The sequence below is a fragment of the Miniopterus schreibersii genome, assembly GCF_964146895.1.
Source record: "Miniopterus schreibersii genome assembly, chromosome: 10".
NCBI classification, from domain to species: domain Eukaryota; kingdom Metazoa; phylum Chordata; class Mammalia; order Chiroptera; family Miniopteridae; genus Miniopterus; species Miniopterus schreibersii.
In genome coordinates this window covers 14,590,166-14,603,247 of record NC_138110.1, presented here as the reverse complement: position 1 = coordinate 14,603,247, position 13,082 = coordinate 14,590,166, and the positions used below count along the sequence as shown (strand labels likewise).

The 13,082-nt window shown below is 41.1% G+C and overlaps 1 protein-coding gene across 12 annotated transcripts in view; it reads left to right on the top strand.

The window, feature by feature from the left end:
* NEDD4L (NEDD4 like E3 ubiquitin protein ligase) overlaps nt 1-13,082 on the top strand; it is a 311,310-nt gene that overhangs the window by 246,005 nt on the left and 52,223 nt on the right. For 6 of the 12 annotated variants that reach the window (XM_081149158.1, XM_081149150.1, XM_081149152.1 and 3 more), the window contains 3 exons: nt 4,994-5,126; nt 6,183-6,362; nt 8,904-8,978. In XM_081149158.1, coding sequence (XP_081005284.1) covers nt 4,994-5,126; nt 6,183-6,362; nt 8,904-8,978 — 388 coding nt within the window. Of the gene's footprint in view, nt 1-4,993; nt 5,127-6,182; nt 6,363-8,903; nt 8,979-10,572; nt 10,633-13,082 lie in introns of all 12 variants that reach the window. The other 6 variants (XM_081149157.1, XM_081149159.1, XM_081149160.1 and 3 more) reach the window with 2 other exon arrangements.

Here is a 13,082-nt window from a genome sequence, read left to right as displayed (position 1 = left end):
AAAACTATTAATAGGCAATAAAAGGTAAAAACAAAGTATTAAAAGAAGCATAAGGAAAAAAATATTGTAGCAATCGTGAGTTCTCTAGCAGCCAAGATGAAGAGGTACATATCAATGAGTCCTATCATTTGCAATATGTACGAAAGTTCAAGTAGATCGGGTGAGATCATTTTCTCCTTACCCCAGACTCTGAAGGAAATTTGCTGATGACATTTTTGAAACAAGTGGTATTAGCAGTGTGATGGGTGGTGATGTTGATAACCCTTTTCTCTTTAGAAATTGCAGAGATATTCTGCCTATGAGTCTGGGTGGGGAAGGTGGCCCAGCGGTTTGGTCTGGGTTTTGTTGATTGAGAGCTAGAGCTTGCAGAACCTGCAGCAACGAATAGCCAGTCCTTCCTAAGCCCCCAGCTGGGTTCTCGTGAATATCAGCTGTCCTTGGTCAGCTTTGGACTCCCCAGCATGGACATCAGCTCATTGCTCCCAGGACAGCATAAGTATCTGAATATTGGGGTGATGCTGAACTCTTTTGTATTGTTACTTTTTCCCCATAGAAATGATTCAGTGATTTTTAAAATGTATTTTATTTACTTTTTTCTATTTCTCTTTGATTAATGGCCATGGCTGTTAAAACTAGTGTAAGCCGTTTGATGACTCTATTTGTAGTTTTAAACAAATGGACTCATCTTGGACTTGGTTACATGCAGTGATTAGAATAATCTCAGTAGTGATACCCTAAGCAAAACACCATAATCTACCTTTGCTAAACATCATGAGAAAGCACCTTCAAACATAGCACTCTGTGGGGACCAGCGTGTCATGTGACCTCTGTGGAAAAGTGACCACTAGCAAGTCACAAAGGATGAAATACTAATGACCAATACATCTATGGAAAGTTTCACCTTCATTAATAATTATGTAGACTAAAGTCTGTATTTGGGGGATAAATGGTGATAATTGCCTCTTTCTCTACCTCATAGAGTTGTGCAACTAGTGAGGGAATTACTGAGAAAAAACTTCATGTGTTTTTCTAAACATAACATCTTTGGTGGCATTGCCCCAAAGAACTAAACCAAAACAGAAGGTGTAACTTGTGTAATGCTGCCAAAGCAGGAGTCCAGCCACGTGGGAAATGTAGTTCTTCATCCAGGCTCGGGTCCATGTGTAGTTTAGGGAGAAGTCAGTGAAGGACCATCCCCAGCTGTGAAGGCGGCTGAGCTCAAAGGAGGGGCGGAGCCAGGAAGGACCTCGGAGAACTCGGGGCGGAGCTGGGGGAGTGGCTCCTTCTAGGAAGCAAGGGGAAGGTTAGATAAGGCCAGGGTGGGTTTCCCCAGTGACCTCTTCATCCTGTCGGAACTGTTTGAGAATTCGGGGTACCTTCTCCTTAACTTTATTTAGCTTGGCCAGAAGCTCTCAAGCCTTACGAAATTAAAGTATTGTTTTAATTCAAAAATAATTGTTTTCATAAGTCAGTTTTTCACAGAATACAATACTCTTCGGGGGAAAACTGATACTAAGAAATCTCTTTATTAAAAGGCTGTATTGGTGGGCACACAGTGCAATATACAGATCTTGTAACAGAAACCCACACCTGAAACCTGTATGTTCATATTGACCAATGTCACCCCAATAAATTTAATAAAAAATAAATAAAAGGCTGTATCTGAGGATATAAGATCGTGATTACCATGTGCTAACCAACAATTAAGACTTTCCTGGTGACTCTCATTTCTTACCCTGTTTACTAGACTTGTGCCCCAAACTTCAAGCCCCCGAAAAATCTCTGTGCCCTCTGGTTGTTCTTATAAGGTCCATCTCTACCCTGTCTCTCCCAGACTCTCCACCACAGTCATTAACATCCAGTGCACCAAAGTGTCCCCATCATGGAGGCTGCTTCCTCATTTCTTTCTCTTTGCCTCCATGGTTGTGCTCGTTCCCCCTCCCCACCCCCCAGCCCCCCAAGAAAGGCAAAACAAAACTAGAACATGCCCCTTCCTCTGGCTCCCGTCAGCCTAATGCACCTGCAGCTAGGGAGCCACCCGGCGTCCCTGTGAAAGCCGTAGGCCTCCCCAGTCCTGGCGCGGAGCACAGAATATTCTCATTCCCTGTTGGAGCAGATGTGCCCTTTGCACCTGGCACAGAGCAGGAGCTCAGCCAGTGCCTTCAACTGAATGACTGCAGATGAGTCACTTCTGAAAGCGGTTATAGGCGCAGGGTTTCCTGAACCGTCGAGGGCAGGTTTAGGCCTGGATGCAGTACTTTAGAGCAGAAGGTAATCAGAGAGGACACCCCAGCCCCCTCAGGTCCGATGGTGGCCTTTAAAACATCTCTAATTTTAGATTTTTCCTTTTCGTATTTAAACATAAACTGTAAACCTTTTACTGTAAAAAAAACTACAATTGTTTTTAAATGGTGAGGAATTACATTAAGATGATAAATGAAAATGAGATTGTTAAACTCACTTTCACTTTTTTTTAGCTCTTTCTAAAACACTCTATATGTCTTCCCCATCTTAGCATTAATTCAGTCAAATCTAAATATAGTCACTAGTGTATGAATGTAAATGATCTGACACACTGATTTCAGTTGGCACTGAACTTGATAAATTCGTGGGTTTTCTTTATTCATTGGTACATTTCCCATGAAAGTCAAATGGAGAATGCATATGGGAGATTAATGACCGAAGAAAATCGAAATAGCCATTTCTTGAATTTTTTCTTGCCCCAAATAAAACAATTTTTCTGTTTTAATTTGTCAGATTAGAGATATTTTTACATGTTCATCCGGCCATGAGTGACCATTTAAATTTCCAGTCAGTTTCAACAACTTCTATTCCAAACCCTCTCATTCAGTTGCTTAATTAAATCAAAGGCCTCCGTGGCATGAACATTTTCATTTTATCACGAATGACCGTAAAAGCCCCGTGTTTGGAATTTCAAAATCAGAGGTATCTTGCTGCTTTATGCTGTTCAGTTGTTTCTTGTTCACACAGATTGCTAATTATTTGAGCATGTTGGGCAAGGAAGATTGGCATAATTGATTTTAAATGCCCCCTTTAATAAAAAATTAGTGCTTCCAAAATAATGGAATTTTGTGTACTTCTGAGAGATACAAGCCTTATTTTTCTCAGCCTCTCAGAAGTCCCTGTAACAATTCAAGTGCATGTAAGTTCCTGGCACATAGCCAGCACGCAAACATTGGTCACTCAGTGTTAACTGAATAAATGATGACTGATATTTCAAGTGAAGATTTAAAATTTTAATGACACCCTTATGTAGAAAATGTTTTTAAGTAAAGCCAGTCATTGTAAAGTGATACTGCTTTCCCCCTCAATAAAAAGGGGAACGGAAAATGCCAAGCTTCCTTTGCCTTTTTAGACACTATTGAAATGTTTTACATATATTATTAAGGTATTTTGATTGTTCTGATCTTCTAATCTTTGTGAGTTTTGTAATACCTTATAATTACTTTTCATAATCATTGTGTGCTTAAGAAATAAATGTCATGTAAAAATGACTGCAGTGACATAAAATCACAAATAGCAATTTACATTTTCTGACATACCTAATAGTGTCATTTTTTTATCATTCTGTTTTGGTGGTTTCAGAAATTTTATTAGTATACTTGTGTGTTTCTTTATTTTAATTATTTTCTTTCTGGGCATAATTGTCTGTTTTTCTGAAGGTATCTCTATTTAGTGTCCTATTTTTAGTCCAGTTATACTTTAATATTACTATAAAATATGCAGGATATATGTATCTGTTAGAGTTTAAAAGTTTGCATGTTGGGTGTCAGAAGTAAAATTTCATTAATTCAGATTTTCATAATAAGAAATTACCATTTTGATACAGATTAAATGAAAGCCAACCTTCATACTGCACCCTTTATTTTTACCAGTAAAGTTGATAGTGTAAAGATGTCTGTTGGAAGGACTTAAACTCTCTCGGGAGCTGGCATTCACGAGTCGCCTGTTTATTTGTATGCCGGGCTGCTAGTTGCAAGCTCTTCGCTATTCGGGAGCCCAACAGGCTCTTTATTGGGATGTAGCATTCGTTTGTTTGAGACTGTATTAGAACCTTTAAAACCTAAATGTTTTAGGAAAAATCCTAAACAAGGGCCCTCGATTAATACTATATTTCAGTCAGTCTAAAATAATGTTTTCAAATATTTTGAAATATTAACTTGTAACATCATTTTTGTTAACTGAATATAGTGTCTTATTGAAAGAGTCTGTGTGAGTTTTCTCCAAAAAACATTTTGACATTTAAACTTCTACTCTAAAGCCTCTAAGTAGTATTTCTCCCAAAGGATCATTGCCTGTAATTCACTGCAAAAGTTTTCAAGATGGAATCAGTGCTTTCAGATCCTGAGCGAAGAGAGAGTTATATGACCAAAAAATAGAGTGTGACATAGCAGTGTTCTCCAAATCTCAGTTTATCCGGGCTGTTATCACCTGATATTTGACGTCTAAAAGTAGTTGAACAGGGAGAAAGTGTCATGATTCTGAGGTTCTGTCCAAATGAGATCCCCAGCAGCTGGAGAAATTCATGTTGGGTCAGGAGCACTGCCCCCCACATCTCAGCTTTGCATTTGTCCTGCGCACACTCTGGTACATTGTCAGTGACCCAAAGTTGCTACCTTGTCATTGCTAGACTCCTAAAAGGGTCACGCCTGACACCTCTCCTTAGAGAGGCCTGACATCCCTGAGGCTACGGTTTCTCTTCTTTCTTGAATACGACAGTACATTTTGGTGTGTTTGCCTGAAAGACACCGAAAGCGCTGTGACAGATACATTTAAAAGCTGTATTTATTTGCTGGAAATGAACCTAGGACTATACTTTGGCCAAAATATGGTGGGAGAATTCTCATTGTCAAAGTTTGTTGAACACGCGAGCACTGGCATTTTAGTAGGCGTAAGGCGCTTGGCGAGCACTGGACTCCTGTTGAAGGGCCGCTTATCAATGTCGGTGTCCTGTCCCCACGCCCTGCCCCAGGGATGTGTCCTCCGAGGCCGACAGCAACATCCGCCAGATCAACCAGGAGGCGGCGCACCGGCGCTTCCGCTCCCGCCGGCACATCAGCGAGGACCTGGAGCCCGAGCCCTCCGAGGGCGGGGAGGCCCCAGAGGTACTGTCCCCTCCCCAGACTCTGCGCCCCTCCTCTCCCTGTCCCCAGCTTGATTCTCTGCTGTGATTTCTTTTCTCTATAAAAGCTGTTAAATGGTCTCATAGCTAATTGACAGCCATAGGGATATTAATTTAGAAAGTGCTCGGAACAGCCTCGTTTGATGGATACATGCATCTCTGTCATTACAAAAGGGAAGGACGTTCTTTGTAGGGGAATGTTAAGATTTTTTTTTACTCTGTAATTGCAATTGAGTGAGCCCTATAACTAGTTTGCATACCACATCCAAGCTTTTACTGAATACTTTTGACATCACAAAAGAGATTTATTATAACCAAGCAGATACAAATATGGGTGAATAGAAATGTTGATAATTTTTCCCTGAAGTGTTTATGGTAAGTTACTGGGGGAGGGAGAGTTATGAATTGAAGAACAAATGAACAATTATCGTAACTTCCATGCTGCCTTAACACACTGTTTACGTACTAGAAACCCATTAAAGACATTATGTTAGGAAGAAGATCATTTACAAAATGTTCCAGTGATCAGAATCCGAAGAGCAAAATTAATGATTCTGTAAAAAAAATTACTGAAAGTTGCTTTCTACTAGTGTTTAATTACAGATTATAGCATCTCTGCTGCTTTCATTATGAATCCTCAGCAGTTAGAGTAAAAGGACATCCATGGAAATCATCCGTGAATTCTTGAGATTGTCTTTTAACCCATGAATTTAGTAACGAGTGCTAGAAGTCAGTCCCAGCTCAGCGAGGTGGTATAAAGTGGTTTAAGAGCACAGCCCCTGGAACCTGGCTTCCTCTGTTCAAAACCTGGTCCTGCCACTTCCCAGCTCTGTTACCGTGGGCAAGTCCCTCTCTGTGCCTCAGTTTCCGCATATGTTAATTAAGGTAGTAGTCATCTTTCTCATAGTTATTGAGAAGATTGTTTGCCTCCTAAGTGCTCAGTAAATGTTAATTATAGTTATGACGATGGTTATTGCTGGGGAGGGGACGAGAGGATTCCTGTTCCTAGTATTTACCTCGGCGTCTCATTCCTTGATAGTCTTGGGAGACCATTTCGGAAGAATCGACTAACACTGGAGACTCCCTCAGTCTGGCGCTGCTTCCCCCTCCACCTTCCTCCCCATCCTCTCGGACCAGCCCCCAGGAGCTGTCCGAGGAACTGAGCAGAAGGCTTCAGATTACTCCCGACTCCAATGGGGAGCAGTTTGGTTCTTTGATTGTAAGTCATGTCCTGTTTGAGAAGTGAAACAAATGTTTTATCATTTTTTGTTGCACTAAGAGAGTCTTGTATGCAAATAATGACCGAGGGTCTTCCAGCTCCCAGGTAACTCTGACATTTTCCAAAGTTCCTCCTAACCTAGGAGAAGCAGGACTATGCCTAAATTAGCCCAAGCAGGTGAGACTCTTTCTTGATTTGAAAAGAATGCAATAGAATAAGAGTTCATGGCTTCTGTAATGAATAGATTTAACCTGGTGAGATTTCTCCTCCCAGCCATAGTCCTTTCCTCACCAAGGTGGCTTTTCGCATTGGGACACAGGAGAGGTTGGACCTCCCTGTCACTCCTCTTAAGTCATAGTCTGCGTGCGTTATCATTCGCATTTCACAGATGAAGGCGTAGTCTTCAAGTGACCCGTCCAAGACAAAGTTTGAATGGGAGATAGAAAACATCTACGTCCCAGAAAACCAATCCTTGTGAAGGGTTGTGGAATAGGAACACTGACATTAGGATAATAGCATTTGAACTTGGGTTCTTAGCAGTTAGGGACTCTTTCTAGAAGCTTCAGACGGGGCTAGGCCCCAGTGAGAAGCAGCAGAATCAGCCATGAAGACCTCCGGGGGTGCTTGACAGTACAGAACTGCAGGAGAAGCCCATAGAAAATGCCTGCTTGTGCATTAAGCTGGAAACAAATGCAGTCTCAGTTTTTTGAGAAATTGAACTTAAATATGTTCTATAGTAAAGATAATAGTGATATCACTGAAAATGGTATCCTAGAAAAGTAGTCATTATTACAATAATATAAAATGTAAGTGGAGGGGAGGACTGCATACAATGTAAAAGCAAGTAAATACTCACAAAAGTGTTATTCCTTCAGTTACAGTGTTTTTATTTAGAAAAACACCATTGGCCAGTTTGTGGGAGGTACAGTGATTACTTACTTAATGTGGTTTTATGTTAAAAGTCTATCAATGTTTTTCAGAAAGAGAAATACCACTGAGATGAAACCTTAGTACTAAAAGGGGCAGGAAAAAAGAGTTTGCATATATGAGATATTTGAATTGGTAAAACTGTTGCTATGGAAACAATATAAGCAGTGAAGCCGTATATTTAAAACCTATAAAAGGAAGTAAGTACTGCAATAATTATAGCAATTATACACCTTTGGTCTACCAAGTGAAAAATCATAATATTCTTCTGCATTAATATTAAGTTAGCATCTCTAATTATTTGTATAAGGAGCTCCTGCATTTAATTATTAAAGCTATGTAAAATATCTTTAACATCCAAGTGCAAGTGTTAGAATTATTTTAAGACTGTGTTCAGTCCAGTTCAGCTATTAAATAAAAGTGCCTGAGAAAGAAGAATATGGGGCTCTTGTCCAGTTTTGCTTGGGGTCACTCTATTCCAGAACAATAGCACGAACTTTTACTAAAGAATGACTCCTTCATGGCAACTGTTGCGGAAAGACATGGATAGTCCCCTATCCCCTTCACTGCCACAGAGTCTTTCTTTGATCTTATCCCATTTTATTTATCATTGCAAAATATCAGAAATGAGCCCAGCCGGTGTGGCTTAGTGGTTGAGCATCAACTTAGAACCCCGGAGGTCACGATTCAATTCCCAGTCAGGGCACAGGCCTGGGTTGCAGGCTCATCCCCAGTAGGGAATGTGCAGGAGGCAGCCGATCAATGACTCATCATTGATGTTTCTATGTCTCTCCCCTCTCCTTTCCTCTCTCTGAAATCAGTAAAAATATTAAAAAAAAATAAAGTATCAGAAATGAGTAAATGCTACAAACATGTCCCCTGGATGAACCTGTTGCTGATTAGACCCCTGGCTTTTGTGTGTGTCACCTGCTGTGTTCTCTGATTGGACTTGTTAGGCTTTTCAAACAAACAAATGAGAGGAACATTATACATGACACATTCGATTTATTAGGTTAACCTCATTATTTCCCCTCATTCCTTATCTGTAGGACTTCAACTCCATTGAGAAGCCGAAATTGTAAATACTCGACCCTTCAAAAGTAGCACAAGGTTATATTGGAGTTTCTCTGAATATAGAATCCAATTGGTTCTTTGTCACTGATAATAACAGTCAATAAGTGTTTAATAACCATATATCAGTATTCCTTCCTCTGTCCATATCACACTGGAATTCACCTAGAGGTCGCTTCCCAAGGCAGGTTAGACGACTTCCAGCTTCCTACTTCCACTTTTCAAGCAACCCGAGAGTGTTGTGGTGGCCTGTTGAGTCCCCTTTCATGTTTTGACCTTGCTCTCTTATTTTTTGCTGTTATTTCTAACTAAGGACCAATCAAAACCCCAGCCTGTTGAAAACACTGAGAATGAAAGTTGCAGATACCTTGAGTCCCGAAGGGATTACCCTCATTACTCTGAAAAGATGATGTTTCGCTTCATTACCTCCCGTCATTGTCATCGTAGAGCAGTGAGGAGGGTTGAGTGGTGTATTTCGTAAGCCCGTGAAAGTTGTTTCCGAGAATGTTTTCTTGATGCTTCCTGTCCTTTCCTCCCCTTCAGCAGAGGGAGCCGTCCTCCAGGCTGAGGTCGTGCAGTGTCACCGACGCGGTCGCAGAGCAGGCTCATCTACCACCGGTAACCCGCGCTCATTTCGGGTCCTCAGTTGGCCCTTTCCGCTTTCATTCAAAATCCTCGGGGCTACTGAGGAAGAGTTTTTCCTGTGAAAATGCATTTACTATGCGAATGAGACATGCGAATTTCCTAGCCAATCGCCCACCGGAGAGTGGATTTCCAATGCAAGGTTGTTTTTGCCACCAAAGTCTCTGAGATGGTAAAGACTCCATTGCTTAGTTTTTCACCCAAATTACTACCAATTCTGATATGCTCACTTAACTAACAGCATACGTTAATAATTACATTTTTAAAAAACTTATTTTAGTCCCTCACACTATGCTCCGGTGACCTATATTTTAAGACAATATTGAGTCCTTTTAAACAGGAAGAACTCTCCTGGGTTTCCACGCCCAAGGCCTAAACTAACCCCACGCGGCCGCTGTACCTTCTCTCTAAAGGCAGCTGTAATGACTGAAGAATTAGCTACAACTTGTTTCCACTCTCCCAGGATTTTTGTAACTAGCAGCAGATATGGAAGAGTGGAGAGCATTTAATAATATAGAACATATATAAAAATGTATATTCTAATTGGAAGGCAGACCAGACCTGCCTTGGGAGATGTTTGGTGTACACATTAAAAAATAAGAAAACGTTACACGTAAGTTTGTTTCTTTTTTGGAGGGGAAAAAATATGTGGTCTTAGCATGTTCAATTTGATGTTTGACCATAACCAATATTTTTATGACTGCGAATCCTCGATTATTTTTAGCACTAATACTGTATTATGTGTGAGGAGGGGAAAGTGCACATACAGATTTGCGACCACAGTGTCTTCCCCATCGTGTATACTTTTGTACCACTCAGAAGGATATTTTTGCCTAGGTTTTTAGTCTTTTACTCTTGCAAAATAAGTTAATGAGTATACTAGTCAACTTTAATAGTCAAAATAATGGATTCATTTGTGCCTTGTATCCAATGAGTGCTGGTGATGAGAGAAGCTTGACAAGAGCGTCCTTTCTGGGATGGTTTCAGTCCTGGCCTCCCCAAAACACAACAATCAGCATTGATGGGCTGGTGGGATCCTCAGCCTAATGTTTCTGTGATTTTCCTTGATGAATTAATGGCACTTTCTCTCCTTTTCACAATCAGTGTCAATTTTACTTGCCAAAGAGCTCGTTTTCCGGGAAACTGATGACTCCTCTCTCTTCCCTTGTGCTCTGGGAAGCTGTAAACTCACTGATCACCAGTGGCCTCTTATTTGAATTTTCAGTGTGGCAGATTTAAAAACCTGCTCATTATTTAATAGTGGGGCCAAAACCATCGTGGTTTTCAATTTTTTTTTCCTGAACAAGACATCTCACATTATGGAGGCTGTCAATTCATCATTGAGCCAAATTGAGTCAGCAGCCCCGAGGCTTCTGTGGGTGGGAGGTTGATGGGTTCCTTTTGCCTCTGGTCATCAGTGATTGCTGAGCTTTATCTGGACAGGATGGGTTTCAAGGATTCTGATTCGTGTCACCTGCCTCACTGGCTGCCACAGCAGTGATTCCTGATTCAGTAAACCACGGGTGGTCTCCCTAAGTGCATTTCACTGATGTAAATTATCATTTAACAGCCCAGTGCCCCAACTAGGAGAGCGCGTTCATCAACTGTCACGGGTGGTGAGGAGCCAACGGTAATGATGCCCTCGATCAGACTTTAATGGCAAAACTGTGGGTTCGTTTTAGTATTTTCTATAGTGGTGAATATGTTCCTTTTTTCTATTTTGGGGTGCAATCGGCTTTTTTGTGTGTTACAGAGGTGTACATGGTTCTTATTTTAAACCTTTCACTTTCACATTGTTCGAAGGTACTGGGTAAAACTCAACCATTTTCAGTCTCATATAGTTTTATTAGGAAGACTGTGAAGCTTTGGTTAAGTGCATTTAATTTGACCATTTAGGATATATTTTTGCCTTTTAGGGTTTGTGCTTTTGATAAGATTTTGCTGTTTGTTAGAATGCTTGGGTAAATGAATTTGGCTGGAAGAGAATCGGGGGGGAGGCACAGGAACTGAATGTGATTGCACAAGTGGGTTTTTAGTTGTGCACAGAGCTGTCTCTCTTGTGTGTTTTCTACCCCACATTTTAAACGCTGAGTTAGATTTTCTGTGTCATGAGCTTGAACCAGTGACCTTTCTCTGCTATCACAGACCCTCCTCACAGGAATGAACACATGTTCATATACTTCTTTGGGGGTGGGAGGGAAGGGAACATATTTAAGAAGTTTAAAGTCTATCAAAAATGGTGTTTCCTTAAGCAAGGGGTGGGGAACCTTTTTTCTGCCAAGAGCCATTTGGATATTTATAACATCATTCTTGGGCCATACAAAATTATCAGCTTAATAATTAGCTATTAAAAAAGCTCCTAGATTTATTGAATTTCTAGCCCCACCAAATGATTTCGAGAGCCGTCGGCTGGACGTTCCCCATACCTGCTCTAAGCAAAGTATCTGTTACTGTTATTATTCATTGTTTTAAATGGTGGATTTGACTGTGTATGTTGATTGCCAATTTTCTATTTGATCCCTGAAGACAGGCTAGTTTATAGTTTATGCTTGGAGCTGCTTTAGCTATTTGACGAATTTTCCTTATTGTTTCACCTTTGTTATGTTTGTTATACTGCTTATTACCTGAGGACACCTTTAAGTACATATATAATTGCTGATTTTCTGCAGGATGTTGATGATTTAAAGGAACAGTTTTGTAATAGTGTTAGAATTCAATGCTTAGCATTATACACAGGAAAGTCAAATTTGCAATCAGCAAAACTCAGCCTCATTTAAGCTATTGAGCCACAGTAATTTTTGTGAAAGTCATGTGTCAGGTGGCCAGGCTTAGCCTCCAGTAGAAGTCACAAACTTGCAAATGAACTGGCACACTGCCTGTTGTGCACTAGAAATTTCTGTGGCAGTAGAGCTGCAAGGTGGACGGACGAGATCGTTTCATGAAATAATTTTAGCAGAATTCAGTGCTAATGAGCACCCTCTTCCATCCACGTTTGCATTGTATTGGCCGTGGAGTGCTGGGAGTGTTGGGGTGTTGTGGGAGCTGTGCTATCAAATGATGGGATAGACTGGTGGTGAGGGTGCTGGGCTCCTTGTAGGAGCTTCCTGGCAGGTCAGAGAAATCATCTGCACGAGATCCCTGTGGCCCTTACCATGGCCCTCTTCTTGCCAGTGCCCTTCCTTCCCTCACCAATGAATCAAAGATATGAGTGTGTTTTGGTTTTTTATGTTAAAGGACTGGGCCATAGGAGTAGTTCCTAAATGTTTTACCTACTCTCAGGCTGTCTGTGTACCTGGTCATCTTTGGCTGCAATAAGCCAACTTATTTTGTGGCCACATTTGAAGTTTCAGTGGGTTTGCAAGTATTACACCTGTTCCTTTTCCATCATCACTATCCCTTGTCACCAGTGCCCTTTATCTTTTCCAGTTCCATCTCCTACCTTGTTTTTCCCTCTTACACCCGCTCCCGCCCCTCTCTGTGTCAGCCCCACACTGAAGTGTACACTCTTACACTGGAGCTGTGTCCTGCTGTCACAAACGCGTGGACACACACACACGCAGATAAATGCGATCTCATGTACATATCACTGAGCAAATTGATACTTTTCACTTACGGTCATGCCTCTGGGACATGTTAATAATTACATAATATTCAGCGATGTGAATGCACCAGTTCATATAATCTTCCCACTTTGGTGAGCATTCGACCCCCTACCCCACCCATTGGTCCTGGGTACCCTGTTGCATGAACCATCTTGGTCCACCTGTCTTTCTTTGGCAGTGCTTTTATTTCTGTAGTGTGCCAAGCAAACCCTGCTTCTTACCTGCAGAACCACAACCCTTGGATTTACCACAAATAAGAATACTTTCCAGCTAGCGAAGCACAAGCCCTCTCAGAGATCAAACGAGAGGAAGAGCACAGCACAGTCCTTCTGGTCTTTCCTATTTAGACCCTAAAATAAACTGAGGTGACAGGAATGGCAGGGTTTGAGTGACTCTTGGAGCATTGGCGATACTGCCAGACGTTGATCATCTGTAAAAGCCTATAGAAAATTTGTGGTCTAAACATAATCAAGTTTAT